The sequence below is a fragment of the Bemisia tabaci genome, chromosome 6, assembly GCF_918797505.1.
Source record: "Bemisia tabaci chromosome 6, PGI_BMITA_v3".
Classification (NCBI taxonomy): domain Eukaryota; kingdom Metazoa; phylum Arthropoda; class Insecta; order Hemiptera; family Aleyrodidae; genus Bemisia; species Bemisia tabaci.
In genome coordinates this window covers 34,905,554-34,926,925 of record NC_092798.1, presented here as the reverse complement: position 1 = coordinate 34,926,925, position 21,372 = coordinate 34,905,554, and the positions used below count along the sequence as shown (strand labels likewise).

General features: G+C 38.4%; 1 protein-coding gene across 1 annotated transcript in view; it reads left to right on the top strand.

Annotated features, from left to right (window-relative positions):
• Positions 1-21,087, top strand: part of LOC109042976 (discoidin domain-containing receptor 2) — a 594,631-nt gene extending 573,544 nt beyond the window's left edge. Inside the window, 6 exon segments of the mRNA XM_019059971.2 lie at positions 7,352-7,474; positions 11,992-12,101; positions 13,172-13,372; positions 14,159-14,251; positions 16,102-16,243; positions 16,932-21,087. Coding sequence (XP_018915516.2) covers positions 7,352-7,474; positions 11,992-12,101; positions 13,172-13,372; positions 14,159-14,251; positions 16,102-16,243; positions 16,932-17,234 — 972 coding nt within the window. The 3' untranslated portion in view covers positions 17,235-21,087.
• The last annotated feature ends 285 nt before the right edge of the window (positions 21,088-21,372 follow it).

Here is a 21,372-nt window from a genome sequence, read left to right as displayed (position 1 = left end):
GGGGCTCCGGGACGAAATATCGCGAAGTCCTCGTTTTATGTGCAATGGAGGAATTTCTGTCGGGTCTCGGGATTCGTGATTTAACCTGCCGTCGTAACGTAGAATCTCGCTAAAAGTACGATGAAACATTCTTAGTACTCGGAGAAAAGTATGTGGACGGTGAAACGCCCAAACCACGTATCTCGGTTTGCGATGTTGCATTCCTCCTGTCATTTTTATTTTTTAAATGGAAAACTATTTAACGCCAATTTTTTCATTATTTTTCTTCTCTGTGCGAGCGAAATTCTGTGAAAACTTCAACTAATGACGTTGACTCGTTGGCAAATAAAAATATTTAAATCGTCCTATTTGCCATAGTCATTTGCCTCGTCCTATTTGCCATAAAATTTTTTTTATGGCAAATACGACGAATCCGCTACTTTGGTAAAGAAATGCATGCACAATGGAGATGTTGCATGTGTGAGGAATTCGCGATTTGACTGTTGATTCTTACGTAAAAGTTCGCGAGAAACACGACGGTGCTACTGGTTATCTCTGAAATCAACTCCCAAGCTCAAAATAAGCTCTCGAGTTGAGGCCAAAATGGAGGGGATATCCCACGCTATCCTGAGAGTCCATCTCTACATCAAGACAAGCTCTCCATGCAAAGATAGGGAGCAAATACATCAGCAGTTTTGCCGTGTTTTCAATTTTTGAGTCTCCAAATAAAGTGGCAGCCCTGTCAATGTATTTGCTCCCTATCTTTGCATGGAGAGTTCGTCTTGATGTAGAGGTGGACTCTCAGGATAGCATGGGATATCCCATCCATTTTGGCCTCAACTTGAGAGCTTTTTTTGAGCTTGGGAGTTGATTTCAGAGAAAACCAGTGGGACCATCGTGTTTCTCGCGAACTTTTGCCCAAGAATCAACAGCCAAATCGCAAATTCCTCACACATACAACATCTCCATTCCAAATATATGTAGCCACCCGCATGTTCTATCCTATCAAAAAACTTTTAAATCACTGTTCACATTGAATGCCAGCTAGTTTGCAGGTTCCATTACTTTGTTCCTGACCACACCTGCGCCAATCGTATACTCACAACCCAATCAATGTTATCATAAACACACCACGACACTTCCAACAGCGCGAAATTACCATAAACGCAGCAGCGGCCGGAAAAATCATCTCACCCGTGAACGGAGCCACGAGGCGAAGACGACCCGATCTGGGAAGCCCTGGGTGTTTCCGAACCGCGCGCGGACGGATTATTATTTATGGCGTGATAGAATGTGCGGGTTTCGCACACAGCGATATAATTAAAATCGCTGAAAGGAGAGAAGGTTTCAGCGGGCCGCGCGCGGCCGCGGAAAGTAAACGCCGCTCTCCAGGAACAGGAGTCTCCCCGGGAGGAGGGGGAGGGGGGATTTATGGGGGCAGGCGGGGGAAGAGACTTTGTTTCTTGCAAATTAAATGTAGCGAGTAATAGCCGACTCATGGTGCCGAGGCCAGTAAATGAGAATTGAAATATTTATATCTCACGGTGGTGTATCCCGTCCCGTACGCAGGACTCCCCCTCGGATATCACTCGCAACCCCCCCCCCCCCCCGGTTTTCGCTCGTTGCCCCCTTCCTCCCCCCCCCCCGTGTCAGTTCTTCACCGTACCTGCGTTCGGTTTTCCATACTCTTCCTTTTTTAATTTATTAAAATTACGTTTTATCCCTGAATAAACGATGGTGCCTCCTCTTTACACGTTCATTTCGCGAGGAGTTCATATTCAACAACGAGAAGGCGTCTCTCGTTTTCAAGAGCGTGCGTAAACTTTGGTTCTACGCCCGACTCGTTCGTTGGGAATGTTTGGACCTCAAGAGATATCATTCTTCGTAGATCACGTACTGATATCTTCCTGTTTGTGTGACGGTTATGCCCTGTTTCTAAAATCATAATAGAATCTCAAAATGGAACATATGAAAAAAACACATTGGATCTAGAGTCCAGACTCTTGAAAACATTGACAAGAAAAATTACTCTTGATTCAATCGGATTTTTGCTTGAATCAAGAACAAATCCGCTAATTGAAGCGGTTTCCTTTTGATTTAAGCTAGATCTGATTGAATCAAGAGCACTTTTTCTTGTCGATGTTTTGAAGAGTCTGGACTGTAGATCCAATGTGTTTTTTTTCCATTTGAAGCTATATGTCGAAATGCGCGGGTCGATTATTGAAATTGTTAGACAAGCCATAGACAAATACATTTGATGCTAAATTTGGCTGCCTATGCTATTAAGGACGAAATGTTGATGCATGGATCGAGCTAAAAGCTGATATGAAAATAGACAAAGAAGACAAAAGGGGTGTGACAGGTCGACGGTGAAACTGCAAAAATGCGTATCTCGATTGCGGTGTTTTAAATCTCCGCTCCAATTTTATTCTCTAAAAGGAGACCGAACTATCATCATTTTTTAAAGTTTTCACAGAATATCCATATTAGAAAGAGGTAAAAAATCACTGGAATTTTAAAAAAATGACGATCGGTGGTTTTCCATGTGTGACAGGAAGTCTGCAACGCCGCAAACCGAAATACCGTAGTGTCACCATCCATCGATGTGTATTTAAGAAGGAGCCCAGGGGTTTAAAAAAAAAAAAAAAAAAAAAAAAAACAAGAAAGTACGCCAGGTAATATTCAAATTTCTCAAAAAATGAAATGGATTTAAAAAAATGAATCGCAACTTTTATGTAGTCTCTCTCAAGAACGTAAGAGGGGGTTGGCAAGATTACAGAAACTTTTTGGTTACATACTCATGAAATCTACGAAAACTTTTCCGTAAGTTGTGAGTCGAGTTGAGAGGATCAGAGGGGTTTTTTTTCTGTCTAGCACGCATCATACTGCTCGAAGCGCCTCGTCGTCGTGTACGTCTAATTTCAACCCCAGTTTCAGAGCCCTGTGCATGCCATCTTTTCCGCCCCATATGTTTACATTTCAAAAGCTCGTTATCCAGTTTGTTTTCTTTCCTATATGAGCTAAGTCGATTATCGTTGCCTAAAAAAGAAAAACAAAAAAAAATAGTTATTTTCGTTCCCTTGCGTTATTTTTGCCTCTCCCCCTATGATAGCTCCATACCCTCGTATGTTGTTTTTTGTGCTTAAGAAGAAAAAAATAAAGTAGCATTTCATGCAGGTTGGCATATTCGCAAGTGAAAGGGCTGAGCATTTCTCGGCCAAATTTGAAGAACTGTCGGTGACTTCGACATGACATGTCTAAAAATTGTAAAAAGTTGTCAGTGATGCGAAAAAACTGTAGAGTAGCTCGATAATTAAAAATAATGCATATCATGTAAAGGGGAGCAAAGTTGGCTCCGGTTTTCCAAACAGAGCCGACAGTTCCCGTTAATAAATCCCTCGGGATGCCTTCAGGAAAAATCAGTAAAACCTGAAAATATCAGAAAATTCGATGTCATCAGGATAAATCAGGAAAACATCAGGAAAAGCGGTCATAAATCAGGAAATTCTGAGTGCGGTTAGCGTTTTTCAACTACGTGCAGTTTAGCACATGCGCAAGTGGAACATTTGATTCAATTCATCAACTATGTTGGTTCCTGAAATCGAACGAACGTCACTTTATCCTTCCAAAACTGAAAACATCAAGACATTTCTTTTAAAATATCAGGAAAATCCAAAATGAAATTTCAGTAGACACCCTACCCTTTATCTTGCATTTGATCGCGTTGAATAAATATCGACTGCATTTCAAAGAAATAGATTTCTCTAACCTTAGAATGTTGGTCTTCTCCTAAAACAGAAACGAATTTCCGAAAGGCAAGACTACCTTTTCGTGTCGAATAACCTTTAATTTTTCAACACACCGAGGAAATTCCTGAGGCATCCTCGTATCCAGCGCTTATACTGCCGTGCGAAGGAAAAACGCCATATGAGCCATTAGGCGTTGCCAAATTTCCTTTGATAAAATACGAATTTCCTGGTAAACTTATGAATATTTTCCTTCCAATTTTTCAGATAATTTTGTCCGCAATTTCACCTAAAGTCCCTGCAAATTTCCGCAAAAAATATCAATATCTTTCCTCTAAAATAAACATTTTATCGAAGGAAATTTGGCAACTCTCGAATGCTCATACGGCGTTCTTCCATATCACGGCAGTATACCATATCGATCACGTTGCGATGCGATGGAAACATACGCAGGCGGTCCGACTTCAGAAACCATGCAGGTCCCCCGTAAAGGAGGGGGCGGAGAGGGGGGGGCTGATAGGGTTAGCTCCTGAGATGATTTATGTATTTCCAGTTCAACTGTCAACACTCACAACGTATCACTCGGCGAGATTAATACAAATTACCGGCCCCGCCCGCAGTTGCCAGATCTCTCCAAAATCCGTATTTATTCTCGTTCACAAAATCATAGAAAACGCGGATTTTTATGCGTATATGGCAGCGTTGCTTCAAGACATTGCTACGATCCTGATCCTACGTTTTAGATCTGCCAGATTGGGGACTTTTTAATGAGTTTATGTGGGGTTTCGATTTGGATAATGGAGGATTTTACGAGGCTTGGCAACAGTGTCTGGATCCTACTCACTATACTCTGACATTCTGTCACTCCTCGTTTCCGGGCCGAAATTTCAGCGCCGTTTCCGCCTCCTCAAGACCGCGTCACGCCGCGTCGGCCGACTCAAAAATTAAGCCCCGCAAATAATTCAGGAACACAGTATTTCAAGCCCTAAACTGTGGCTTTTAAGCCGAGGGAAACTGATGACGGGAAAATCGGGGGATCTCCCCAACTTCTCGTCCCCCTCAATCTCGTAAATGAGCTTTCAAGTGAGCTTTTGAGTGTGGTAAATTGTTCCTCGTCCGTTCGTGTGTCAAAGAAGTCTCCCTTCATGTTTGAAATTTGATCTGCCATTTAAGCATGTTGACGTATTTACGCTGATGGAAATTGTGTGAAAATGAATAAAATCGAAAGGATCTGTGTAAAACGGAAACCCTATGTACATAGTTCCTTTCTATCAAATTCATTTTCTCATAGTTCCTTTTAGAACGAATACGCACAATTTAATTAAGAGGAGCAATTCTTTTATCATTCTTTCTTTCTTTCTTATTATTTTTAGTGATTTGCGCATAGCGAAAAAAGTTGCAGCTCGATAATGTTGGGAGCATTATCCAGGGTTGCCAAGTCAGGGAACACCTGGAAACCCGGGAAATTTCAGGGACTTTAATACAGTCAGGGAAAACCGGGAAATGTCAGGAAACATGACGAAAATGTCAGGGAGAATTTGCTCACTTTTATTTGCTCTCTAGAATGGGTTTGAGTTTCCGAACAACCCATTTTGCCTGAAAACTATTTTCAATTATGTCCTCTGAACCTCCTGTCATATCTTCAATTGTCAGTGAATTTCACCGAAATGTGTCAGAGAAATTAGGAAAATGTCAGGAAATTTCATTTTCCAAATTCTGTGGCATCCCTAAATCAGTGGTGTCTAGTCCCTTTCTTCCAAAACCGGGGAAAACCGGGATCATCAGGGAATACAAATTTACCGGGATAATTCAGTGGACCAAATTCACGGGAACACTGATTCGCGCAACCGGAAATGTCTTCTCGAAATCCACCCAGGGATCATTTCGTTTTTCAAATTTGGCGGTTCTAATCTGACATGCGCCTAAGAAACTGGCTGTAGGTGAATTCAAATCTATATGCACTATCTAAAACTCGGGAAAATTCTACATCTTTTCCCCAAGAAAACTTCCTGCGGCTAAACGTCGATGAGGAGCCAAACTTCGGTTTCTCATCAGGGAATGAGCTCCTGAAAATCAGGGAACATCTCAGGGAGATGAACTTTGCACAAGAAAACTAGACACCATGCCTCTAAATTGATTCGTGGTTTTCCTGGCGCATCCCGCCTTCCCTTCCCAAAAACTTTTAAAACCTCTCAAATTCGAGCGAGATGGCGCCAGGGCGCCACCAAATCTACGAACAAATTCTCTGGGAAATCTTTTCGATGTCATCACCGCACTCACGATGCAAACAATGGACGAGAGCGTCGAAAGACGAGAGAGGCGGGAAAATTCAGGGATGTCGGCGGGAATGAAGTGCAAATTGGGGGCCGACGGGGGCGATGCCATTGAGAAACCGGGAGCGCAGCGGGCCGGAAAGAATCCCGGATCCCGCTCCCGAGGCATCGGTGCTCGCTGCTCGGCCCTCGCTTTAGTTTAATTAACACGAGCCATTAAACATTCGTCGTTTTTGGCGCCAATCAATATCCGCCTAACTAACTCGCCCCGCGCGGATCGCGTGTTCGAGCCAATCGCGATCTGCTCGTCCTTTGCGCGGCCGCTTCGCAGAGCTTTTAAGCTCGTCACTGTGTTTGGTTGCCACAGGCCGTTGTTCCTCAGACGAAGGAACGTAACTCCATTCCAAGGTTGCCAAATTCACACAAACAATTCAATGCAGATGTTGCATGTGTGAGGAATTTGCGATTTGAATGTTGATTCTTACGTAAAAGTTCGCGAGAAACACGATGGTGCCACTGTTTTTCTCCGAAATCAACTCCCAAGCTCAAAAAAAGCTCGCAAGTTGAAGCCAAAATGGAGGGGATATCCCACGCTATCCTGAGAGTCCACCTCTACATCAAGACAAACTCTCCATGCAAAGATAGAGAGCAAATACATTGACAGGGCTGCCACTTTCATTTGGGTCCAAACTGAAACACGGCATCCCTGCTAATGTATTTTGCTCCCTGTCTTTGCATGGAGAGTTTGTCTTGATGTAGAGGTGGACTCTCAGGATAGCGTGGGACATCCCCTCCATTTTGACCTCAACTTGAGAGCTTTTTTTGAGCTTGGGAGTTGATTTCAGAGAAAACCAGTGGCACCATCGTGTTTCTCGCGAACTTTTACCTAATAAGAATCGATGGTCAAATCGCAAATTCCTCACACATGCAACATCTCCATTTTCGTTTTAAATATTACTCATTTTCTTATGAAACCAGGTGAAATTTTCAGCTAAAAATTCCCAAGATTCTCCTGTCGAAATTGCACTTTGCGAGAGGAAATTTGAACAATGAAATGTAGTCATATTCTTTCGTGGGAGAACGACGAGATGGTGGCTTAGCGAATTTCAGGAGAGGGAGCCAAACTTTTTCTGGAAAAAAAAAATCTGATTTTCTTTGCGCAAAGGTAACCTGACAAATTAAGATCGGTTGGCAAAATTGAATATCGGGTTTCTTGAAGCGGCATACGCCAAAGGGCTATTTTGCACTGTTAATTGTTTGAGTGCGTCTACAAATTGTTTTATTAGATCTCCAGTTTAAAATTAAGTTTGTTCATCCTAAAATTCTGACTTCTCTTTGCTTCATTTGTTACAGTCGCCAAGCCAACAAGAAGTTCTGAGCGCCTTGAAAAGGAGACTTGAACAGACTGTTGTGCCCGACTTCCCGAGGCATCGGCTACGCATGCTATCCAAAATCGGCGAAGGAGCATTCGGCACGGTAAGTGTGCATTTTTAAATTTTTTTTTATGCTTTTTTTTATTACCAAAGTTATATTCTAATTGAATCTTCGCCTTCCTTCTCAAAAGAAGCACGTTAAAATTTGACTGTTAAAAACGGTGTGTCCTCAACGTAACCATTCGTTACTTCTTTAAACTGCGAAGTTGGAACGGAAACTGACTCAGCTTATTTCTTGCAACTAAAGCTAAAACGGAAACACATTTTTAAAGCACATAAGTAAGTTCCTTATGTGCTTAGTTACGAACGTCACTGACTTTAGTATTTATTTTGGTCACAAAATACCGTACCTCAGAAAAAGAATACTTGTGTTAAAATATGCCGAATTTGTTGTTCGTGTCGAGTCGAGTCTCGCATAAGCTGGATTGTAAACAGCGTATAAAACTCCTTCAATTGCGCGTGTAGGCAAACGCGCCAACACTCGAAAGAGCAATGAAAAGGCGCTGAGTAAAGGTGGGAATTGCAACCTCCGAGTCACTTTTTCTGAATGAAAGAGGTTGAAAGAAGTTCATTTTCTGTCTCCGTTTTTTTTGCATCATACTTTTTTTTTTTTTAATTTTTCCTTAAGATATCAGAACATGGTAAATATGCAGTACCATTATCACTCGCCTGTAAGCACTAGTTGTGCGTGAAATTGACATATTTTAAAGTCTGAAATTGAAAAGGGTCTCTTGCTCTCCAGTGGTCTTATCTTTTTGCTAGTGTGTTTTTCCTCTTCGTCGACCATTCGTGATCAAGTTTTAGAATTTAAACTTAAAAATTGCCACCGAAACTGCATCTAAATGACGACTTACACATATTGAGTGAAACAATACGCCGAGCAAGTTTATTGAACCAGGCCTTAGTAACCATCCAACAGGTCGTTCAACATGTACTAGAAAATGTCACCTGGAACCAGAATCCAGACTCGTAAAAAAATTGACAAGAGAAAATACTCTTGATTCAATTGGATCTTTGCTTGAATCAAAAAGATATCCACTTACATTATGAGGCTTGGCTTTCGATTCAAGCAAAAATCCAATTGGATCGAGATAATTTTTTCTTGTCAAATTTGTGGAGAGTCTGGACTCTGTATCTAAAGGACTTTTTTCAGTGCGTCACCCATTGATCACCACCTGCGGGTTGATTATTGAAATCGATAGACAAAAGCTATAGACAAAGAAGACTGAAGGAGTATGGAGCGATCCTATTGGTTGAAATGTGTGGTTCCCATGGACTAAGGGATAAAATGATGGACTAATTGTCGGGTTTCTCGTGCGTTGCCGTTAGTTAGTCTATTACCCACCGTCTTCGTCAATTGCAACCACCCGCTCCCACTAATAGGGTCCCTCCATTTCGTTTTTGTCTTCTTTGTCTGTAGCTTTGTCTATCAATTTCTACCTATCGTCTTCGTCAATTGCAACCACCCGTTTCCGCCAATAGGATCCCTCCATATCCCTTTTGTCTTCTTTGTCTATAGCTTTGTCTATAGCTTTGTCTATCAATTTTAATACTCGACTCGCAGCAGAGATGAGTTTTGATGCCCAGAAGTATCTTACGCTGTGAGAGGTGGATTTTGTCGCTGTCTACCCCGGTTCGAACCGTCCATAAAATCCGAATCGACCTGTCTAGCCGTTCCTGTAGCAATGTAATCCCTCGCATTTAATATTATCGCATCGGAAACGCAACGCCAAAGGCACCCTCGAGCTATGGTTAACTTATTCATGCCCGAAAAACAACTCTACCCGTGGTCGTATTGATTCATAACAGGAAAAGGGTGGCAACATTGCCGGATCTCGAGAAATTCGTCCTGCGATTCTGCTGTACCAAGGAATATCCAGGGTTGCAATTTGTCATGAAAAATAAAATCTTGAAATTCACTGGAAAAAAACCACATTAGATCTAGAGCCCAGACTCTTGAAAACATTGACAAGAAAAAGGACTCTTGATTCAAGCAGATTTAAGCTTAAATCAAAAGGAAATCCGCTCAAATTAAGAGGCTTGGTTCTTGATTTAAGCTTAAATCTGATTGAATCAAGAGTACTTTTTCTTGTCGATGTTTTAAGAGTCTGGACTGTAGATCCAATTGGTTTCTTTTCCAGTGTTTCATGTGAAATACTTATTTCATGAAATTTCAGAAAAATATGGAAAACATTTCTCGAAATTAAAGGAAAGGCGACTGGTTTCTGCGTTTTCGTGTTTATTAGTGCGTGCTGCATGCCTAGCCCCTGAAATATGCTCCATATTTGACACAACTTTATGAAATTTCATGAAATATCTCGCGGAAATTTTCAATATTTCATATCTTTCATTTCACCCGTGCAACGCGGGGAATATCGTCGTATGGACTTTGGAGTGTTGTCACATTGCCTCGAGTGTGATTCAAATTTTCCAAGAAAATTGTGAATATTTTTCTTTCAAAGTTTTAGAGAGTCTTGCGTGGAACTTAATGTAGTGTCTTCGAAAATTTCAAGAGAATATGTTCATCATAACTTTTTTAAAACGGTATTTCTTCTGTCAAGGGAACTTTTGTAGCATTTCAATGTTGAAACGACGTTTTTCCATAGGACAGTAGACTTGGTGGGAAATCATCATTTTCCAGGCGAAGATACGTAACTCCATCCAAAAGGGTCCAACATCGACACAAAAAATCCAACTCTATACAGGATTGTGATCGTATACCTTCGGTTCAAAATTTTGCTAATTTTTGCAAATAATCAGGAGAAAAACCACTGGAATTTCCAATTAGGAATGCCAAACAGTTTCCTACTCAAAATACAATTTTCAAGGAGAAATTTTGCAACGTTAACATGCATGTAAATACGTTATTTTCTAAGGAAATCGACGGAATACTCGAATAGTGGAAATCTGACAACCGGTGGGGTGGGAAAAATCATCGAGGCGGCGCGCGTGTTGGGTGGAAACCGTTGTTGGTGGATTGAGCTGTAATGGCGTTATTAATTCATAATGCGTTTAGACGGGCTGGGATAACGATATTTTTAGCTCCTAACCGTTCAATAATTCATGTGATTTCCCGAAAAAGTTGAGCAGTCCTGTTTCCGCGCTCTGTTTTTGCACGGCTTCCTCCCCCGATTTCGGTTTCATATTTTCCAAGTTCGATTTTGGTTCCGGTAGATGACGAATAATGTAACGGTAACGCATCCTACCCGAGAAGCGTTACGCACTGTTCCGTAACGCAAGTGCAGCTGGGTCCTATCCGCTAAATAACAACTTTTTCTGGCTTTATTGTTTTCCTGAAAAGTACTCAAATTCCAAAGCTTACAAACATTCATACTAAATGGCTGGAAATTTTGGCTGAATTCGTTTTCTCCCTTTCTTCTACTGCTTCTCAGATAAGCTTTTTTCAAAATGAAAAAGTCAATTTTGCCCACAAAAGCTCGGACGTGCTTCGGCTTAAATTTAAGCTTTACATACACATTTTTAATCGCAGTTCTTTGAATTTTATTGTTGATTTAAGTAACTTCTATTTGGTGAAATTCCTACCGCTTCCTTGTTTTTAATTCTTCTATACAAATTATCCATTCGCTGAATACTAGCGTAGCTTGAGCGCCCTTACACTATGCGGTCAAAACTGCAGTAGCGGCAAAGGAATAGCCCGAAATGGCCAGCGGGAAAGCTGCTTTAATCTTCCATCTTTTTGATAAGGCGCAGGGATACAACTATTTGAACTCTCCGGAACGCGTGAGGTATCACACCTCAATTGAAGGCGTTTTCGAATCTTCTGTATTTACAAGACGAGATTTTCCAAATTGTTTTGCATTATATTGTTGATTTGAGTTCCCTTTATTACTTAGTTAAATTACTCCTGCTTCTTAATTTTTAATAACTGTGCAAAAATTATCCATTTGCGAAATACAATCCTGGCTTTAGCGCCCTTAAAGTACGGCGTTAACGGTTAAAACTGCAGCAGCGGCACAGGATAACCGAAATACCAAGGGGGGACGCTACGTCAATATTAAGCTTCCATCGCCTTTCTAAGGCGCAGGGATACAACTATTTGAACTCTCCGGAAAGCGTGAGGTATCACGCCTCAATTGAAGGCGTTTTCGAATCTTCTGTATTTACATAACGAGATTTTCTGGTCCCATAACATTCGGAGCGTGGAAGAAAGGGAATGACTGATCATCCGAGCTACTGCCACGGTTACGCGCGCATCCCCCTGATTTGATTTTTTGTGCCTTGCTTTCGTTCCAGTTAATTATGAGATCAAAATTAAAGAAGTTTTGCCTTAAAATTCCGAAATTTCTTTGATAGAACCAAGAAAAGATTCGGAAAGTCAAGGAATTTTGGCATAAGGAGTCGGGAGTGTTTTCTGTAAATTTGGGAATTTTAAATTTCGGCGATATAATCAATCTAAAACCCTGGCAGAATCTACATAGAGCGTATTTGTATGAGTGAAGTACTCTAGAGTAGCACCGCTTTTTACAATACTGCTTTGGCATTGCTTGTTTTGTTACCTTGTTTTCGCTGTTCTCAAGTCCTGGTTGTTTTTGTTCGCAGATATACGTGGCTGAAGCTGACGGGATTCCCGAATATGGAATAGCAGCGTCCCTGGGGAAAAGATTAGTTGCTGTGAAATTCCTTCTTCAAAACGCAAGTGAAAAAGAAAAGTAAGAATACCATTCGTTCGTTTCATTTATTCAATAATTAATTTTCCTCCAGTTAGTTTTGAATGCTGGAGACAAAACAGATGAACGCTGAAAGCAGCGCAACACACTGATTCAACCCTAGAAATCTTGCACCTCTTAATAGTTAAAGGCACTCCTGCTTTGCTACTAGTGCTGATCGTGCGTGTTGCATTCGCAAGTAATGAAGGCGTTTTTCCGCCCAAGAACTCCCACTTTGATCCAAGCAGGCGTCAGACCATTCAAATAACAGGCGTTGTGGTGTGGCATGATTTTTTGACTGACCATACCAGTGGCGTGGCGTGCTTTGCGATAAATCGATTGATCGGCCATTTAAACCTTCGGAAAATTATCGATAAACAGGGTGTTCGCAGCGAACACCTTAATAATCGATTCTTTACCATTGGTTCAAATGGCGTAACAATCGATTTATCGCATTTCACGCCACGCCACTGGACCATACCCTTTTCCACATCTTTGTCTGGAACCTATCACTGTTATTTCACTGAAAAGTTATTTTTCAGTGGCTCAGAAACAATTTCCCCCAGATTTTCTCATACAAGTTATTTCCTTCCTCCATTTTTTTTTTATTTATTTATTTGTTTTCCTTTTTTTTTTTTTTTTTATTAATCAAGACAATTTTCGAAGAAAATCGGGGAACAGTTTATTTCATGGAGAATAATTATTCCTTCTGCTGCTTCCATCTCCATGTATTCTGTTCTGGGGAATAATGATTCGTTTACATTGATTCTATCTCAGTTTATTCCGGTATTATATGTTTTGAGAACTTCTTTATCGGATGTCAACTTTAAAATTTTAGGAGAATTTAATTTAAGTAGCCCACAATAAGTTGCTTCTAATATTTGATAGTTGAAATTACCCGTAATTATTTGATTTAATGATGATTCCTGGAGTTGTTGTTGCTTCTAATATTTGATAGTTGAAACTACCCGTATTTACTTGATTTAATGATGATTTCTGGAGTTGTTACGCCCTGTCAATTCACTTTGGTGAGCTTCGCAAACTCTTGACGACTCTTAATTCACTTCTTTCAGAATGAATTTTCATCGGGACGTACGGATACTTGCTGCCTTAGAGGATGTCAATATTGCCAGAGTTCTAGGCGTCTGTACCCATGAGGAACCCTTGTGTGTGGTCATGGAGTACCTGGAGCATGGTGACCTCAACCAATTCCTTAAGTCCCATGTTTTCGCCGAGGGTACACGAACATTGCAAATGGGAGTCAAAAGTCTCAGGTAAAAAAAAAAACTTTAATTTAAAAGTAATTTCAGTAATTTTAAACTTAAACACTTTTTCCAACTTACGCATATCAATCTAAGAATATAGGTACAAAGAACAGAACTACAGTGAGAGAAACAAAAACGCTTCGCGGAGCATTTTTGAAATATTGAAAGAGAAAGAAACTAAATAGGTATATAACTGATGATGATGAGAATATCTCTGAAATGCATCCGTAAATGAACAGTGAATAAACATTTCTTACTGTGGTCCGGCCACAATTCATTACTTTTTGATTATTGAAAACCTTGCGTGCAACTCGGCACATATAAATAAACTTTCTTCTTTGAAAGATGTACCTTCCAGTTTACGTTTTGAAAACTCATGAATTATTCCTCGAGTGGGAAGTACTGGGAAGACCTGATTTCCTGTCCATTGAAGGGGTAATTTTCTGGGTAGTATGAAACTCCTTTCCCCATGTACTTCTTTATTTTTTCCCTTTGAAGAAATTTAACAATCAGTGGTGGGTATGTAACAGTGGCCAAAAATCTCATTTAATACCTACAGAACATGCAATCTCTGTTTAGTATTTGCAATGTTTTAGAATATATTCTGGTGACCTTGCCATTATGAAGGTAAATTCTAATACAAAGATTTACTGAAATCGGCAAAGGCATCTTTTTCTAAGTTTGGTATTTATTTTTACTCGAAAATTTACTTTTGCATTTTATGAAAAGAAAGTCATTTCTCTTTATAGCTAATTTTTAATTGTTGCCTAATGTGTCTGCTCTATACTTTTTCAGTTTCAACTGTTTGTTGTACATGGCAACTCAAATTGCATCGGGGATGCGTTACCTAGAAACCTTAAACTTTGTACACCGTGATCTTGCCACGAGGTTTGTTGCATTTTTTCATGAACCTTATTTTTTTTTTCCTCCCTTTTTCTTTTAAATGTTGGTATCATTACTAGTAAAGCTCTCTATGAATGATTGTTGCAAAACACTCTCCAAAAAACATTTTCAAAGCATTTAAAAGCGAAATCAACTCTTTTCCCCGGTTTTTTGCACTCTTTCTTTTTGTAAAGAATTGAAAAAACTGTTAAATTATCTGCATAACCGAATATCATTTTTTCTTTTTTTGTAAAATAAGTGCTACTCCTGTTTCAACATTTTACAGTCCTTGAGGTGATGTTAAAATGTTAAATTTTGGGGCAAGAAGACTTGGCCTTTTCTCATTATTTGCATCAAATTTGCTCAAGGCTACTTAAAGCTGTTTCAAAAGCTGACTGAAATTATAGATTGTCAATTAAGCTTGTAATTAATTGTAAAGAGCTTGATGCAAAAACGGCTTTTTTCGCCCCCCCTCTGGAAGTTCTTCAGACTCTGTCTATTGATTACTCATACTTGAGCGCTTCTTTTCCCAAATTTTCAGACCCCCGAAAAATTTTGGGGGGGAGCTAGGGGGGGTGGAAGTCAAAACCTGTGAACCTCAATATCTCTTGAACGAAGAAAGATATTGAGGTCCGGTTTGGACGAAAAATCGTCTAAAATTGCATACTTTAAGATTCTAAAGGTCGAAATCCCGATATCACATTTTTAAGTCAACATATGTGCTTTTTTTCCAGTTTTTAGGTCTAGAAAATTTCTTTCAAACGAAAAATTTACAAAGATCTCAATTTTTTATTTGACCCAAAACCAGTTTTTTAAATTGTTCGTCTTTTTCCGCATCCAACGAGTGGTCCATTAAGCTGGGGAACCAAACGGTTCCGGAGTTATGATCGATTGAAGTTTCCGCTCAACGCGCGCCGACCGATGTTCGCGCGCAAAAAAGTCGGATTTGACTGTTATTAGATCATATTGAATGTTCAAACTGAGCAAAATGCATTATTAGGGACTCTTGAGGGTCGCTGAGTTCAGAAATCACCGATACTTCCAAATAATTTACGTTTTTAAGATTACAGCTCCGCAGCGCTATTTTAGAGGCCCACTGAGCGCCGACCGGCCGCTCAGTGGTCCTGTACGAAGCTGCAATTTTAAAAACGTGAATTTTTTGGAAGTATCGGTAATTTCTGAACTCAGCGACCCTCAAGAGTCCCTAATTAAGCATTTTGCTCAGTTTGAACATTCAATCTGATCTAATAACAGTCAAATCCGACTTTTTTGCCCGCGAAAATCGGTCGGCGCGCGTTGAGCGGAAACTTCAATCGATCATAACTCCGGAACCGTTTGGTTCCCCAGCTTAATGGACCACTCGTTGGATGCGGAAAAAGACGAACAATTTAAAAAACTGGTTTTTCTAGACCTAAAAACTGGAAAAAAGCACATATGTTGACTTAAAAATGTGATATCGGGATTTCGACCTTTAGAATCTTAAAGTATGCAATTTTAGACGATTTTTCGTCCAAACCGGACCTCAATATCTTTCTTCGTTCAAGAGATATTGAGGTTCACAGGTTTTGACTTCCACCCCCCCTAGCTCCCCCCCAAAATTTTTCGGGGGTCTGAAAATTTGGGAAAAGAAGCGCTCAAGTATGAGTAATCAATAGACAGAGTCTGAAGAACTTCCAGAGGGGGGGCGAAAAAAGCCGTTTTTGCATCAAGCTCTTTTAGACTTTTTCCACAGACAAATATTCCAGTCCAAATATTGTTCACATCCTCCTATATCTGCATTTTAGTTCATAACTAAACTAAGTACTTATTGCTTGTATCATATTTGATTACTGAGCTTACTTTTTATTTTGTTCCAGGAACTGTCTTGTAGGAAAAGCATATCATATTAAAATATCTGATTTCGGGACAGATAATGAATATTATAGCAGTGATTACTATAAATTAGATAATGGAATGACAATACCTGTTCGCTGGATGGCGTGGGAATCCTTGTGTATGGTAAGGGTGCTCATATTTCTTCATTACTCAAATTAATTATTAGACTTCTAAATTTAATAATCCATCCATAAGGACCAGCAGCTATTCGATGAAGTACTCATTCATAATAAAAAAGAATGGGTCCCTTATTTACATCCTGGGTAGGATTTTACAAAGCATTCGTAATAAAATACTTTTTAGGCATCAAATTCCCACTGAAATTTTTTTGAAGTTTAAATTTGTATTTTTATTATTTCTTAAGGTACGATGATAGGCAGCTAGAGTGCGATCTGGTAATTGAAGATCGCACAGAAAATTTCCTAAGGAAAAACGCCGTATTATATTTGGACTTCGTCAAATTCCCTCTGATAAATTTTAATGTTCCTGAAAGATTCTTACATTTTTTCTTCGAAATTTCCACAGAATCTTGGCCTTAATTAGGTAAATCTGAAGCTTCTGAAAATTTTCAGGAAAAATATTCATAACTTTTCAAATTCATAACTCATCAAAATTTCTATGTCTTTGTACATAAAACATAAGATGTAAGTAATATGATGGATAAACCATGTATAGAAATACATGGATCTTGTAAATATAAACACAATCATAATGTTTATTAATGTATTTTTTCTTTTTCGATCCATGAATTGAATTGTGTGAACTAAATTGTGTATTAAATGTGTATTGAAGGGTCTCTGTCTTTTTGCAGGGAAAATACACCACCAAGTCAGATGTTTGGTCGTTTGCTGTTACCCTATGGGAAATTCTGAATATGGGTAGGAGAAGGCCGTATGATGGATTATCAGATGCCGAAGTAGTGGAAAATCTATCACATCTAGAAACAAACAGTGGAGACTTCTTATTCTTACCAAGGCCGTCTTCACCATCCTGTACCAATGATATCTATGATCTCATGTTAGAATGCTGGAGGCGTTTAGAGTCTGAGCGGCCCAGTTTCCGAGAAATCCATTTATTTTTGCAGAGGAAAAATTTGGGCTATGCTCCACTGTGATCAACCTTCTTGAACTGCTGATTGCAATTTTTCCCGCTACTGTAATATGCTGTTCTCTCTTGATGTTCTCTACCTCATTGTACTGCACCATTTCTTTTATTATCTTCAGTCGAGCATTCATCTTATGTTGGCTAAAAATCATTTTTCCTCGCTAAACTTAAAACTCTTCTTAACAGAGGGAATAAAGTGAAAGAAATAGGCTGTTTGACGACTTACTCCTTGAAAACTACAATCCATAACACACAAATCTTTTCTCACTCAAAGTAATTCTTAATACTACCACGCTATCGACCGAATTTTTTTTGTATGGAGTTTATTTAGTTGCATGTGAGCTCAAAGTTAGTTCTATGTATGGTTTTTGTTTACAGACTTCTCAATAAATTGCAAGTGCAAATTAAAACAAAAACAAAATAATTTTGCTCAATTTTTGGATGCAAATCAATAAGCATTTAACTCACTGCCGCATTCTTTGAACCATGTTCAATTTTTCCCCTGAAATTAAGATCATTCGATGGAATGCCGTGTTTGATCGAACTTCCAATGATAAGTTTCAGAAATGGATCTGTAGATGGTATTTATGCATGAGTGGCTGAATTCCAGCGAAAATCACCACACTCATTGAGCATTTGATGATGCCTGATTTTATGTAAAGATAAATAAAAAAATGGGTCAAAAGAGAAAGTCTGAACTAGGACCAAAGTCACATATTTTCTCTTTAAAATCTTACATAGAGAATAATTCACACCGCAAGAAGTTTGGAAATAAACTTCTGAAAGAGATATGAGCAAGTATTTTTAATTTGAATCGAAAAGAAGTTAGGTTTGACAGATGATGTCATGTATTCTTGCCATTTAATCAATGTAAATTGTAGAAAACCCTTATACCCTGTTCAGAAGCCGACTTGCAGACCTCCTGTTGTGGTTTTTGTTTACCGTGCAAAATTTTACTGAGAAAACATGTTTAAAAGTGCTTTGATTCCTACTTTGTCTATTGGCCCATTGCTTACTAAGCCACAATTTTCATCAAAGTAGCCGTAGGTAGGTATACCAATTTCATCCATTTCTCGAATTTTAATCACTGCTATTTTTTTACTTTTTTATTTTTCTACTCTGATGAAGCAAGTACTTTTCTACAGTGTCATAAATTTTACCACCTAATCAATAAGTACAGCAATATATTTTTCTTTTTACAGACAGAATTTTGGCCTAGACCATAAAGAATTAAGATGTAACCAATAATTTTTTTTTTAAAATTTTTACTGATTCCCAATCACTGTTCATATAAAAATCTAGCAAAAATGAAATGCACCTGAGCAAAATTTCTAAAGATACACTTCTACTTGGTCACTCTCCAGCATCTAGAAAAAGGAAGGTGGGACAAGTTATGCAATTCAATCAAACATCTTATTTTGAAAAAGGAGTAAATTCTGAGAGGTCCTTGTGACATTCAAGCTTTTTTCTAACAAACTTTCAAGTCATTAAGCTTATGATGTACTGAGATACAATAAAAGTGTTGGCCTTTATTCTTCTGAAATTTTCCATGAAATTCAATTTTCAAAGCATAGTTGAATAGCTCACACTCTAAAAATAATAAAGGTATATGTCAATCTTTAATTATGATCGAAGAAAAACTGGTGCTGGGATCAAAACAGCATCAACATCTCCCTATGATATCCTTAAACGTTATTTTTTTACCGTATAAATCTCTATAATATTGAGATTTACTCTCCCTATTGGGAAAAATGTTAAAAATGTACATACTTTATAGAAGCAATTGTAGACAATCTGTTACTGTAACTCTCTGATTTTGTACAGTACCTCTGTAAATACTCATCCCATTTTTTATCTCTGCCCTACCTTTGTAATTATTTACACTCAAATTGTAATTGATTGTGTCGATATTCTAAAGCAATACATGCCCAAATTCAAAGATTGTAGCAAAGCAACTACGTAGTTTTGGAAAGCAAGTGGATTTTATTTTGCTAGCCTAAATAATACAAGGAGTTTAAGTAAGCTGGTGAACAAAGTGAACTTTATCAAGTTTTTAGAATGGGAGTGTTTTTTTCCTCTGAGGAAATACCAAGATAGCTTAATTACTTAATTTTAAAAACGAAATGGAAAAAATCGTAAGGACTGATCTGAATTTTTTTTCAAGTCAAATTCCTGAAGCGCTTTGTCTCTAAATTAAAATCAGATAAATAAAACCTGACATTGATTGTAAGATTCTCTAATTATTAACACAGCCTGTCCAAAAGTTTGTAAGCTTGCTTAAGTTGCCCAACTCAAAACTGGAATAGGTAATCAAACCTTTCAAGAGAAAAGAAAAATCAAACATGCCTGTAATGCCTGTACTATCGAATGACAAACAGAAAACAGATTTCTGTCCTTAGTCCCTGAAGTTTTGAATGGCATGCCTCTTTCTTTTTTCTTTTTTTCTGTTTTTTTCCTCTCAATTAAAAATCTAGTACTTTAAATGTCTTTAAAACCAATTTGTAAAAATCTTCACTGCACTTTCATTCATCACTTGTTCATTGCTCTGTTTGATATTGCCCTTTAATTTTACCGAGGTTGCTCGCCTGCTATTCCAATAATCGTTTCAGGAATTTTCCAAGAATTGCGTCATGACAATAAACTATTGAGCATGTTCACAACTTACCGCTCATAGATTTTTGAACTCAGAATTCTTTATGATGAGTTAAATTGGTATTGAAATGTTACATTTACATTTAGGAAAGAAAAAATGAACAGACGAGGAGAATTCATCAGAATCTTCGGAAAAAAATGTTTTTCTCCTGAAAGCCAAAATCTTCAGTCTCCAGCGGAAGCTTTGTTGAAGTTAAATACCTACTTCAGAAGAATTCAAAATCCCTGCAAAACCGTCACTTCAAGTTTATTTGACGTTATTTAGAAACTTAATATGAATTCTTCAGAAAGTAAAGATTTTCGGCTACACATTACCGAGACGCAACATCACAGACTTAATTCTCATTTCTCTGTTTACATTTATTTTTAATACTCACCAGTACCAAGTAAAAATTACTTTAGCATGTGGATTTTGTAAGATCCTTTGAATCTTATGATGTGCGTGTATATGCTCCTTGTACCTACTTACTGAATTAGAAAATATTATTTTCTAGCTAGTCATAGTTTTAAGGATCTGTAAATAGAAAGTGCATTTCAGCTAAGCGATGTCCATATCATCTTTTTTAACTGCTTGTCATCTTACTAAAGAGTTCTTTTCATTCCAATTTTATGAGATTTGCTAAAGATAGGTACGTAGGAATGGAATAGTGTATGTCATAGGATTTGTAAAATCTCAGTAAACTTCGGTGGGTGACATAGCTCCCGAGATAACCAGAAAACATTTACAGGAGAAGTATGATAATTGAATCGAGGAGATGTTTTGAGCTCTTTTTTAGGATTCTTTGTATTGTCCCATACTGCTGGCTGATAGACAAAGGAGACAGAAAAGAAAATGGAGCAATCCCATTGGTGAAAGCTTGTGGTCTGCTTTGTATATTGATTTCAATAATCAGCCTCCTGGCTCAAAAAAACCAACATGAAAACTGTCTAAAATGATTTCTCAAATTTTGTTATAGAAAAGGATGACATTTTTTAAACTCAAACAACTAACTAATGATTTAACGAAGATAGGTTTGTAATTAAATTAGCACACTGAGAACCTGCCATCTTACTTTAATGCTCCCATGTATAAATCTGTATATTTTGTGATAGGAAGGTAAGTAGGTACTTACAATTAGTTGAGACTGTGAAATGATTTTGTTAATAATTTGTAATAGATTGTACATTATGAAGTTATGTCAAAATAAAATTAGAACATATCAAATATTTAATACTCGTTTCTTTGATACTTATTTTCTTTTACCCTGCCATATCTTATCACTGAAATAATTTCCCTCCCCCCTATACCCAAGTAGCATTTCTCAACGGAAAAATCGCTATAGATTGCGATTCAATCGGCAATAAAATCGCCAGAATCATCAACATTTGAGCGATTATCCTCGATTTTATTGCAATGAAATTGCGCTTTTATCGCCCGACAATTGGACTGCATTTTGCAATTTGGAAATATAAATTCTGGCTCTTCCGGAAAAACACTTATGTGCATAGGGAAACTA